Below are 13076 nucleotides of genomic sequence, written 5' to 3' on the forward strand. Positions count from 1 at the left end.
TCTTCCTCCGCACAGCAGAGGGCGCGCTGTAGTTCTTCCTCCGCACAGCAGAGGGCGCGCTGTAGTTCCTCCTCCGCACAGCAGAGGGCGCGCTGGTCTTCTCCGCTTCTTCTCCGTGACTGCGCTCAGCCTGCTCGTGTTTTGGGAGAGTAATCATGGTGTAAACACACGGCCATGGCTGATGAGAGAGAAGGCGCTGACAACAACAACATTAACGACGACATGGGGAACCAGTTACAGCTCTTACCGGGTGAGTGTTCCTCTGAATGCGCTTAAAAACTAATGCAGTCGCTGACACACTTCCGCTAAAACGCCACCATTTCGGCGCTGCGCAGACTTTTCAGAGGCCACGGAGCTGCCCGGGGTTTAACCCACATTAACCCGGGATTAACCCGGGAGTTCAGACATGGCAAGCTTTAGGTTTGTCACATATGAGCCCACAGGTGTTTGGGTGTTCATTCACATCTAAACAACCCTAGAAACAAACCAAAACAACAACAACAACAATCCTAAACCTTGAAGGAAAGTGAAAATGAAAGCACAAAACTAGAGATGTATTCAAAAATAATAGTCTAAACTAAAATAAACACAAACACACATAAGAGGTGTACTCATTATTTGTTAGGAAGTAGATCTGGAACTCTGTATTTTAACACCAACACAATAAAACAGTGATTTTCTTTTCCTCCTTAATAAAAACAACCGATAAGCCAATCAGCATCAGACTCTGGAATGATTGACACGTCCCTGGGAAGCCCCGCCCCCGTCTTCTTATCTCACATGTTATAGTAATGTTTTGGAAGATGCACTGATACAGCGATGTTGCTTCCGGTCAAAGTAAATGAAGTACACCATGTTCAGACCTCTTCGTCCGACATCAGTGCCTGACACCCAACCCCCCAACCCTCTCCCCCTCCACACACACACACACACACACACACACACACACTCAGAGGTAACTGTAGCAAGAGGTAGCTGAGGTTGAGGAACTGTCACAACATTCTGACATTTTTCCTTTCGGTTTAGACTTTCGGTTTAGGACACGCCCACTCCGGGTTTAAATCCGAATACTTGGAGCAGATACAGATACAGAAACTCATTTTATTTGCACTCTATACCAGAGACAACTGTACTCTCGCTAAGTAAACTGTAAACTCGCTGAGACACAACAGAAAAGAACGCACAATCCTTCTTTAAAAGAAACGACTAGACAGTAATTTGAATAAAATGCGAATAGAGTACAGTATTAGAATTGCGATTGGGTGCGAGATTTAGTTAAAGAGCAGCCGAGAATAACTGAGTATGTAAGATAGTGATGCGTTAAGATGGGGTTATTATGTTTAACCATTAACACTAAGCATCTGTGTGTGTGTGTGTGCTCTGTAGAAAATGAGGAAGAAGAGGAGGAAGATGACATGGAGACGGAGGATCGGGACAGCGAGGGTGCGGAAAAGCCGAGCATCATCAACTTCGACCCCAGCCTGCCCACCTCGCATGCTGTGAGAGCGGAATGATCATCTGTAACACTTCACACACACCCTGATAGTCCGATTCTGTACACAGGTCACGTTATGTGTAGATTACTGAAAGGAAAAATATGTTTCTACTGAAGTATTTGGGATGGGTTTAGTGATTTTGGTGCTAATATGTCGGCTGGTGTTGTATCTTTTTTATCATTTTTCCCGTGAGATATTAGCGGCTGTGTGTTGCTCTGACTTCACAGTAGTACATTGTTGTTGCTAGCATTGATGGATTTTTTTTTTTTTTGGAAATTTCATGATCTGGAGCATAAGATATAACAATCAGGTTTCATTGGTAGTGCTTAAAAACAAACATTTTCCAGCAACATGATCATAACGAGAAACCCAACACAGACCTAGTGGAGACGTTGTTGCAAACGCTAGACTCAAAGACCCAGAATGCAATGCAGCTACACAACACAGTAAACTCGAGCTAAGTCCGAAGCTTTGTACAGATGAGGAGATGAGAGAGCCGGACAGACTAAAAGACTAAAGCGCCGCTGCATCGTGCTCTGTAGGCAGAGACGAAGCGAGGGGTTAAATTCCAGTGCACCACTATCATCAGGTAGTCGATTTGCATTGTGGGTAATGTAGGAAAGTGAAAATGGATCAACATGTCTATGAGAAAACGTCTGTACTAAAAAATTGAATTTCTTTCATTATCTTATTGAAGATCACACGGTATATGCAAGTCGTTCATGCTGGATTTTACGATTAACAAATCCGAGATTTATTAATAGTGATGATAGTGAAAAGTGGGCTGATTTGTTTTTTCAAATAAATCCGAGGTCCGAATTCGTAGTCAGAATGGGATAAATGCGCTAATGTACTAATGTGGAAATGAGATATGAAATTTAAGTCAGAAATTTTTTTAAAGTGAGTTCTTGAATTAATAAAATTCTTGAATTAATTAAATTCTGCTTACATTTTGGTCAATTTATGCTTATTTGTGCCCTTATTTATGAAAGCTAACATCAGCTACCTAAACTAAATGTGTTAAATATCCGATCATTCAAAATTTTCACAAAGAAAGTACATTATACACAGAGCTATACAATAATCTTACTTTTTTTATGTAGTTCATGAGAGGGAGGAGTTGAAGGCGCACACTGATGACATCAGATCAGATAGCAGTGATTGGTTATTTATAAGATGCTTTTTGTGTGTGTGTGTGTGTCTGTGTGTGTGTGTATGTGTTAGTACCTGGGCTCAGACATGGAGGAGTTCCACGGGCGCACTCTACACGACGACGACAGCGTGCAGAACCTCCCCGTCCTCCCTCACGCCGCCCTCATCCTGATCCCGGGTCAGACTCTGCCGCTGCAGCTCTTCAGACCGCAGGAGGTCAGCATGTTCCGCAACCTGGTCAGCCAGGACCGCACGTTCGCCGTGCTGGCACACAGGTAACCGCTCCGTCAGGGCTTTCCGGAATCCTCCGTTGAGTTAGCATTTCACAGACAGAAGATAAAACATTAATTATTATGGATATCAGATGATGAACTAGCACGTAGAGTTACACTGAGGTGTTTAAGGCTGATTTCCTCTTAGGGATCAATAAAGTACATCTATCTATCTATCTATGTTGTTTTTTTCCTGGAAAAACTGCTCACTGGAGCACAGATAAGAAAAAAGCATCTTACTCAACACACACACTGTTACCATAACAACAGTCTTACCAGTTCTAGCTAGTATCAGCTAGCTACCTAACCTAGATTGCTCTCCTGATTAGATTTATCATAATCTAATAAATGAAGATTAATAAAGATTGGTGTAACTCTGGTGACGTGAAGGTTGTTTGTCTTCGCTTTAGCTCCGGAGGCAGAAAATCAAAGAGAATTTGAGCCGCTTGACTGTATGTGAGAGTGAAAGTGCGACGTGACATCACACCATTGGAATATTGCATATGAAATATTTCCAATTCAACATAAATCTCCTGATATTCGCTCACTAACAACTAACAACAGATTTGTTTTTACTGAGCCAATAAAGGGTCACGATGAGATTTTGTTTTGATAGACATTTGCATTCCTGCTCAATAAGCTTTGCGTTCCCTCTCAGTAGTTTTTGACGTCTTTGTTTCCTCCGTAAAGCTCGTCTTGGATCCAACTCATTAATAATCAAATGCTTCCTTTCTCACACGTAGACCATATTCTCTGCACTTACAATACATCCGTCCGTACCCATGGAGCTATCCGCTGTACTGTAACTGATCACGAATAAAATTGACCACATCCTCAAATTGACGAAAGTTCTTTCGTTTTAAAAAGTCCCCTATGTTACCATGTGTACTAAGCAATGATGGTGATCATATTTCCATATTTTAATCCAGCTTCAAAGTAAAATTCAATAAATGCATCAGCGCAAAAAGTATTTAAAAAAACTCATTGTGGGCGGGTCAGTACATTTTTTCCCAAGTATGCTATGTTTGTTTTTTGATTGGTTGAGAGGAAAATAATTGTTTGACATCACTCAGTTCCAGTGTGACCAAAACATGCAGATGGCAGCGCTTTATTAAATGCATCCTCATTCATCATTCCTCCCACCTTGGGGTTGGATTACGTGTAAAATGTGTGCGGGAGGTTGAAAAAAAAAAAATACACCAAATGCGTAAGCAGTAGCTCTTGGTGTGAAATTCAGCAGACTCATTCCAGACAGATTTATTTCCCAACATCAGGGTTTTTGTTTTATCAGAATTTCTGAGAAGAACATTTCAAGAGATTGAACAACAAGAATATTTGTGTGTTTATAGCGGTTTAACGCGGCTTTTGAAAAGTGATGCTTTGGCAACCCTTGCCAATTCTAAGTCTAGTTAGCATGCTAGTTCTAGTTAAACTCGTTATAGGTTATAGGACAAAGGTTTGTTTCACAGGAATCTAGATCATACACTAGGCTTACGTCACAAAGTATCATCTGGTATCTGAGCATTTCTTATGAATGCAAGTATTCATAGTATTCAGTATCAGATAGATACCTGATGCCAGTATCAGTATCGATGTATGGAAGTAATTTATAAATCATTTCAGTAGTAAAGTAATATATACTGGTCGAACAAATTGTTTTCCTTTTGCCTTAACATACTGTTATACCCAGTTCAAGCCAGCAGAGCTCTTAAAGGTGCAACAGTTTTTTTTTTTTTTTTAATTTCTTACGAGTACAAATAATCTGGAAATATATGTAGAATATTATAAAAAGAGCAAAAGAGTATTATGTGGCTGTGAAAACCTGTTTGCCTTCCGGTCCATAGTGCTTGTTTGTGTTTGTGTGGGCCTCATGTCAGTTATTTTATAGAAATTCTCATTCTGAAATCGGCATGAGCCCAGCGCAGCCGGATAATTCTCCTGTGATCACTGAATCACTCTCCTGACAACAATCACCACAAAATAATAATTCAACTTTAAAGCACTGAGAAAAAATGAACTAATAATCGCTTCTACGCAGTCCGGATTCGGGCGGAGGAGAGCTGCAGGCGGAGTTCGGGACGACGGCAGAGATCTACGCCTTTCGCGAGGAGCAAGAGTACGGCATCGAGACGGTGAAAATCAAAGCTATCGGACGGCAGCGCTTCAAAGTGCATGACATTCGCACGCAGGCAGACGGGTGAGACTTTAACCCCACACGGTGCTGCGTAGCTGAATGAATTAAAATCCGTGAGCGAGTGAATGAATGAATCACTGATTGTTGAACGGTTTGTTTTTTAGGATTCGTCAAGCAAAGGTGCAGATTTTGCCAGAAAGGATTCTGCTGGACCCTTTGAGTGCGCTGCAGCTCTCATCCCGCTTACACAGACGTGTTCCAGACGCCAGACCCACACCACCGCAGAGCCAAGCACAACGCTGCCACACCTACAGACGGGTAACAAACACGTAGCGCATTAATAATATATAGTGCATTAAATTTATATCTGAGTTCTTTACGCTTTTAATGTTTCTCTCTTAGAGGAAGTTGTATCCTGCTAGTATGACCCCATGGCCCTCCTGGGTTTACTCCCTGTACGACTCGGTGAGTTTTTATTCGCAAAAGATACATATATACATATATATATATATATACACGCACACACACATACACATACATATATAGTTTGAGAACAAATAAGGAGAACAGCGGCAAATGTTTTTCACCACCCCCTGTCCACTTTAACCAGGACGACGAGTGAATTTTTCGTTCAGTCTGACGTAGCGGTTTGGTAAAACGCTCCTCCATTAAAGTCACATAACCGCCAACTCACGCAAACCACATACAACAAACCCCCTCTTCCAAATGATTATACTCCGAACATTTATTCTCAACAAAAGGGAATTGTGTGCGGAAAGACAGCCAAAAACACACAGATGAACCATGTTTACTGCTAACCAGCTGCCACTGTAGAGCAAGACACGCCCCGGAGGCGGGACATATCCGTTCTAATGAGCATTTTAATTGGACGAACATAAGACTAGTACAGAATGAGTCAGCGAAAGATTTCTCAGACGTGACAAACTGTAAAATTAATCTCCAAAACTATTTTTTTTTGTATATTTATCATGTTGGTGTAGGGTCAGAAAGGGGCAGGTACAGAAAAGCTCTGAAACACCAATTTCAGGAGTAATTTAAGCATTGTTTGTGAAACTTGTATTTAATTTAGTGTGTGATTATATTAATGGTGTGTGTATGTGTGTGTGTGTGTCATACAGGAGACTCTAATGAGCAGAGTTAAGAAGCAGCTCCATGAATGGGACGAGAACCTAAAAGACGAATCGCTGCCCACTAATGCTATAGGTACACACTCGTACACACTACACAATACACACTCATGGTGAACTATACATCCTGGAAGGCTTGTGCGATACTGATTTTTTTTTTTTTCTCCCTGCTCAGGATTTTTAAAATACCACAATAAATGTGTAAAACCGCTGGCTTAAAAAAGACAGGGAAATGAGAATTTCAGTTATTTCAGTTTTAAGGAGAATAAGGTGTGTGTAAAAGTATTATAAGCTGTGCAGTCAGGAACTGTGGCAATCGTGAAAAGGTGCAATAATATAGAGTAAACATACAAAAAAAAAAAAAACCACATTAGTACATTTTTGATATTTATTTTATTTTATAGCTTATTTTACAGCTCTGATGTCTAATATCCACATGACTGACATTTTTCACTCACTGTTGATGCTGTTCATGGTTTTTGAGTTGAGTGTAGGTTAAAAAAAAATAAATAAATCACATGATCACTTTCTAATCATCATCGCTATAAAAATTGTTGGATCTCGCATGTCATTTTAGGCCTGTTTTATCTTTTTGGGTCAAAATCTCACTCCTGATAAATATATTTAATTGATGTTATTTGTATACAGTCAGGTTCTTAAATATTTGGGTATAGGAGTTGAAATTAATTAATGAATCTCAATATGCAGGCTTTCAGCTTTAATTTGAGGTTATTTTTATACAAATTGGGTGAATGTTGTAGGAATTACAGCACTTTTTATGTTTTATGTTTATATTAAGGGACCAAAAGTAACTGTACAATTGGCTGCTCAGCTGTTCCATGGGCAGATGCCTCATTATTTCACTTACAAGCAAGCCATCATTAGGCAAAAAAAAATAAATAAATAAAAAATCAAAACAAACCCATCAGCGAGACAGCAAAACTTAATCATTTAATTTCAAACTCTGATATACTGTGATAGACAGCTAAAATAACAATAACTTTATCAACGTTCACATATTTATGGACCTGACTGTACTCGTCTAATGTCTAACGTTCGCTAAGTGGGCGTGTTACGTGTGTAACAGATGTTTGGCGTTTGCACTAAACACACTCCAGGTTGCGAAATATCTATATAGAATACATGCCAAAAAGAAATCAAACCACAGCAGCAATTCAAAAGTATTTTTCCATTTCCGTTGGAAAAACAGACCTGGCAACCCGACCTACTTCCTGCTGCAAATCATTTTTACAATATCTGTTTGTAAATTTCTGTTTGTTGTTGTGGATCAAGTCCCGCCTTAATGTTTGTGTGTGTGTGTGTGTGTGTGTGTGTAGATTTCTCCTACAGGGTGGCAGCGTGTTTGCCGATAGACGATGCTCTCAGACTGCAGCTCCTAAGGATCGGTAGCGCCATTCAGAGACTCCGCTGTGAGCTGGACATCATGGACAGGGTGTGTGTTTGCGTGTGTGTGTGTGTGTGTGTATATATGTGTGTGTGTTTGACATGCCTAATCTACAGATTTGTCAGAAGCCTTTTCCAAGTCAGTATTTTGATGCTGTTTTGTGTTTTTTTTTATCCGCTGCAGTGCACGTCTCTGTGCTGTAAACAGTGCCAGGACACTGAGATCACGACCAAGAACGAGATCTTCAGGTGAGACGCTCGCACACGGTCCATTTCAAGCCAGACAGTAAATTATTAATTACTGAAATTACTCATATTATCAAGTGATTCTCAGGGATTCTCTACAGATTTATATTAATGCGTTCGTTCTAGTATGTTATCGTTTCTATAGTAACAGCGAAATAGCTGTGGTAGGAAAATAATCAACTTCGGTCGTGTTTTATTCCTTACGTAACTTTGACACAGATGTCGTAACTTATACTTGCATTACAAACCTGACATTCCAATGTGATCAGCAAAAAAAAATAAGAAGAAGAATAAAATTTTAATGACACAGTCCGAACTGTAGTGCGTAGTTCTGCTAATATGTTGCTACAGTAATGCTAGCGTGCTACGAAGTATTTAATTCTTTATTTTACGTAAACAATGACACAACAGACTGCACAGTTATACAGAAATAAGTCCTTTTATTATTATTTACAGACAGAGCTTAAATAAATTTAGAAATTTTAAATCTATATCCAGAATTTATATATTTCTGTAAAGCTGCTTTGTGACGATGTCAATTAGACATAAAATTTAAACGAGTTAAATTTAACTAAATTGAGAACTTCTGTCTTGGCTATACTGCTATACAAAAATCTAACCAATCAGATTTGATAATTCAAGCGCTGTGGTTAGAAGCTAGTTATTTATGCTTAACTAAAAAAAAAACACTGTTTATAGCTACTCGGGTCGCCTTAGCGATTTTTTTAATTTTATTTATTTATTTTTTTTAATAATTAAAGGCAGTTTTTCAAATTCCTTTCAATCCGGGACATGATTATATTTGTTGCGTGATACCAGGTGGGTAAATTTTAAGGTCTTCGTGTCTTCACTGTTCTAAACTGATGGATTTAATCTGTCAGGGTTTTTTTTTTTTTTCATATTATACAACAGCAAGTTCCGGTCCACTAATTTGATTGGACGAGAGGCGATCCGAGTGTGCCTATATCTCCTGCAACCACACTGGATCGTTTCACTGCGTCTATCATTCCTCTTAAATTTCACGTAAAATTCCACTTCCTGGTTCAAAACAGTTACTATTAGTAGAGTTAGCGACATCATCAGCGGATATGGCAAACGATACTTTTTTTCATGAATGTAACTTCTGACGTAAAATTTGAAAGCTCGTCAGATGAAGATGAAAAGGAAGAAGTGAAGCTAGTTTTATCGGAAGCAACTTTTATGGAAATGTGCAGCTAGCTAGCCTGCTAGCTGATGTGCTATAGCGGGATCTATTTCCGCTAGTGGAGCAAAAACAAACAACGTTTAGCCACATTGTGTCCGAAATTGTGTCACTTACTTGATATTAATTAACTGTTATATAAAAGTAATATCACACTCACAGTCTGTTATACTGAATATCGGCACGGTGTTCTGATATTCAATATAACCGCACTCGATATTGCGATATTGCTTAATTATCTCTGCCTTGGTGTGTATTATATGGTATTATTGGTTCCGTCTCTGCAGTCTGTCTCTGTGCGGGCCGATGGCAGCTTACGTGAATCCTCATGGTTATGTCCATGAGACTCTGACCGTCTACAAGGCCAGCAACCTCAACCTGATCGGGAGACCCTCCACACTGCACAGCTGGTTCCCAGGGTGAGCATGTCATAATGAAGGACAAGAAAAGTTAGACGAGACCATTCATTATCACTTAACTTCCTGTAGCGCAATCACAAATCCTTAGTGATTTAAACAGGAGCGAGAGTGTTATTGGAGAGGTTAGCTAAAGCTAGCTAATCAGTGTTTGTTGACTTGAGCACTTGAGCGCTAACTTTTACTTCTGAATTGTACGCTTATTTATCATTTAAAATATCCATCATACTTGACGTTTGAAATGTCCAATCAGTTAACCCCGTAGTGCGCTTTCACACACATTAGTTTAGTGAAATTGTTACTTGTGGTTTGGTTTGGTTTTTCACACTGCACAAAATGAATCGAACCAAAAAGCACGAAAGGAAAACATCACCGAGGGGCGTGGCTTAACTAGTCAGATTTTACAGCCGAAACGATCTGTTTAATAATTATCATTATATCATGCAGTCCTGTGCTTTTCTCTACGTTAGGTGTAGCTCCAAATGGTGAAAAGTGTGTAAATGTAAAAATGAATGAAAGAGCTAATGAATAAACTAATGAAATAATGAATAAATTAATGAAAGAATGAATGAGTGAACTAATGAATGAATAAACTAATGAATACATTAATAAAAATAATGAATCATCTAATAAACTAATGAATGTGAATGAACTAATGAAAGAATGAATGAATAAACAAACTAATGAATCATCTAATGAAATATTAAATTAATAAACTAATGAATAAATTAATAAATGAATGAACTAATGAATGAATGAACCAATTAACATGTGAATAAACAAACTAATGAATCGTCTAATGAACTATTGACTGAATAAACTAATGAATAAATGTAAGAATGAATAAATTAATTAAAGACTGAACTAATGAAAGAATGAATGAATGAATGAATGAATAGGTGAATAAACAAACTAATGAATCATCTAATGAACTATTGAATGAATAAACTAATGAATGGATGGATGAAAGAATTAACTAATGAATGAATTAAAAAAACTAATGAATCATTGAATAAATGAATGGAAGAACTAATGATTGAATGATTGAATGAATGAACGAACTAGTCAGTGAATAAGTGAATGAACTAATGAATGATTGAATGAACGAATGAATGAATAAATGATCTAATGAATGAATTAATGAATCATGTATGAACTAATTAATAAATGAATGCAGAATTTAATGAATGAATTAATTAATGAATGAAATGTTGAAAATTGTGTGTGTGTGCGCATGTGTGTGTGTGTGTGTGTGTGTGTTTTAGGTACGCATGGACCATCGCGCAGTGCCGGACCTGCGGTTCTCACATGGGCTGGAAGTTCTCAGCCGTAAAAAAGGATCTGAGTCCTCAGCGATTCTGGGGTCTGACCCGCTCTGCGCTCTTACCCACAATCCCTCAGGTTGAGGAGGGTGTGGAAGGCTCACGCCTGCTCTGCCTGTGACCTCAGCGCGACGCATTACGCACACAGATCACGATCACGTCCACCGTCCTCCGTCACACACCACACTCCGAGCGACTGAGAGAGGCAGGAAGGAGATTTTTTTTTAAAAAATGGTGGAGGAGGAGGAAGAGGACGATGACGAAGAGTCAGAGAGGGAGAGAAAGAAATGAAACAGGCACTACGAGGCACTGAGAGTGTTGTCACTTTAATTAAATTTATTACAATCAGAACGTCACACGACAGCAATTTTTTCCCCGAAATAGCAAAGTATATGTACATAATAATCATCACATCTTGCGTTTTTTTTCTGTTCAATGTTAAAAAAAGGCTTTTCTGTAAAATGAGGGATTTTGTGTGATGATCCCTTATTGGCCAAAGCAAGATGACGCTCTGTGTGTATAGATGTGTCAGGTGTGGTACTGTGTGCCACTGTGACTGCAGATAGAAATGGACAGCCTGTGATTTATTTAAAAAAAAGAAATAGAAAAAAGATCTTGTCGTTGACGAATCATATGAGAGACGCGACTGTATCTACTGTATTTTTGTATTTTTCACATCTCAGTTTCCTCCCATCTCTTTTGTCGATGACGGTGTTTTTGGATGTACGTGTGTGTTAAACACTGAAAAGATTGTTAAGATGCGTGTTTATAGAACGATCTGTGTGTAGATTGAGAACTTGGAGTTATAAAGGACCTACGATTTCATTCATTCAAACACACACACACTCAAACACACACACTTGACACACACACACAATACAGCTTGTGCATATTTCATCAGATTTCATCAATCTCATGTTGCAGTGCTGCTCACTGGCATAGTTATGACAGTAATATTCCGAGGATTCATGCTGATCAGTACTAAATGCGCTAATAAAATCTGGAATGTGTATTTGTATTAGAAGTATTTAATAATACTATTATTAGATTTTTTTTTTTTTTTTTTAAACTAGATGGTCTCACAGCTCCAAGGTCCCCAGTTCAATCCAGAACTCAGGTTACTGTCTGTGTTGTGTTTTATACGTATGTTCTCCCCGTGTTTCTATGGGTTTCCTCCAGGTTCTCCGGGTTTCCTCCCACCTACCAAAAACATGCAGGTAGATGCTAAAAGTATGTGAATGTGTGTGGTGCACTGGCATCCCATCCAGGGTGTATTCCAGCCTCATGCACAGTGTTCCAGAGATCTGGATCACAGAGTACCCCATGCTGCAGAACCAAAAGTCCAGGGGGTGGAGTCAGACCTGATCCTGCTATCTGGTATCTCGCAGATCCGCTATGACCCTGACCAGGATAGTGTGCTTACTGAAAATAAATGCACAATACAATCAGTCAATGAACTAATAAATGAACGAGCAATGAGAACTGCACAATACGACCACAAGTATGTGCACACCTGACCATCACACCCATATGTGTTTCTTCCCCAGACTATTCCTGTGAATGAACACAAATCCTCACAGCCACACTGAGGAGAGGACCAGAGAAGAGAGGAGAGGAGGGGAAAGGGCAGGACAGGGAAGGAGAGGGCGGGAGAAGAGAAGAGAGGGCAGGACAGGAGAAGAGAGGAGAGGGCAGGATAGGAGAGGACAGGATGGAGAGGAGAGGGCAGGACAGGGGAGGAAAGGACAGAAGAGGACAGGATGGAAATCGAGAGGGCAGGACAGGGCAGGAGAGGAGAGGACAGGATGGAGAGGAGAGGGCAGGACGGGAGGAAAGGACAGAAGAGGACAGGATGGAGAGGAGAGGGCAGGACAGGAGAGGAGAGGATTGAAGAGGACAGGATGGAGAGGAGAGGGCAGGAGAGGAGAGGACAGAAGAGGACAGGATGGAGAGGAGAGGGCAGGAGAGGAGAGGACAGAAGAGGACAGGATGGAGAGGAGAGGGCAGGACAGGGGAGGAAAGGACAGAAGAGGAGAGGGCAGGAGAGGAGAGGACAGGATGGAGAGAAGAGGGCAGGACAGGGGAGGAAAGGACAGAAGAGGACAGGATGGAGAGGAGAGGGCAGGAGAGGAGAGGACAGAAGAGGACAGGATGGAGAGGAGAGGGCAGGACAGGAGAGGAGAGGACAGGAGAGGACAGGATGGAGAGAAGAGGGCAGGACAGGAGAGGAAAGGACAGGAGAAGAGAGGAGAGGGCAGGACAGGGGAGGAAAGGACAGAATAGGA

The 13076-nt window shown here is 40.1% G+C and overlaps 2 protein-coding genes across 2 annotated transcripts; both read left to right on the forward strand.

Annotated features, from left to right (window-relative positions):
- The first annotated feature begins 75 nt into the window (after window positions 1–75).
- Window positions 76–11801, forward strand: crbn (cereblon). Its single transcript, XM_026945661.3, has 11 exons — window positions 76–250; window positions 1387–1499; window positions 2721–2923; window positions 4959–5117; window positions 5219–5372; window positions 5457–5519; window positions 6194–6278; window positions 7540–7655; window positions 7791–7855; window positions 9341–9472; window positions 10735–11801. The coding sequence occupies exons 1-11, from the start codon at window positions 175–177 to the stop codon at window positions 10910–10912; spliced, it is 1344 nt and encodes a 447-aa protein (XP_026801462.1). The 5' UTR covers window positions 76–174; the 3' UTR covers window positions 10913–11801.
- A 150-nt stretch (window positions 11802–11951) lies between these two features.
- Window positions 11952–13074, forward strand: LOC128317946 (uncharacterized). Its single transcript, XM_053231952.1, has 2 exons — window positions 11952–12168; window positions 12339–13074. The coding sequence occupies exon 2, from the start codon at window positions 12352–12354 to the stop codon at window positions 13072–13074; it is 723 nt and encodes a 240-aa protein (XP_053087927.1). The 5' UTR covers window positions 11952–12168; window positions 12339–12351.
- The last annotated feature ends 2 nt before the right edge of the window (window positions 13075–13076 follow it).

The sequence above is a fragment of the Pangasianodon hypophthalmus genome, chromosome 2 (assembly GCF_027358585.1).
Source record: "Pangasianodon hypophthalmus isolate fPanHyp1 chromosome 2, fPanHyp1.pri, whole genome shotgun sequence".
NCBI lineage: Eukaryota > Metazoa > Chordata > Actinopteri > Siluriformes > Pangasiidae > Pangasianodon > Pangasianodon hypophthalmus.

What these genes read in the sequence shown, in the direction of transcription:
- crbn (XM_026945661.3), top strand. Translation starts at nt 175, where the DNA reads ATGGCTGATGAGAGAGAAGGCGCTGACAACAACAACATTAACGACGAC. An exon ending in CCAGTTACAGCTCTTACCGG is followed by an intron (nt 251 to 1,386) that starts GTGAGTGTTCCT and finishes TGTGCTCTGTAG; the next exon opens with AAAATGAGGAAGAAGAGGAG. An exon ending in TTCGCCGTGCTGGCACACAG is followed by an intron (nt 2,924 to 4,958) that starts GTAACCGCTCCG and finishes GCTTCTACGCAG; the next exon opens with TCCGGATTCGGGCGGAGGAG.
- LOC128317946 (XM_053231952.1), top strand. Translation starts at nt 12,352, where the DNA reads ATGAACACAAATCCTCACAGCCACACTGAGGAGAGGACCAGAGAAGAG.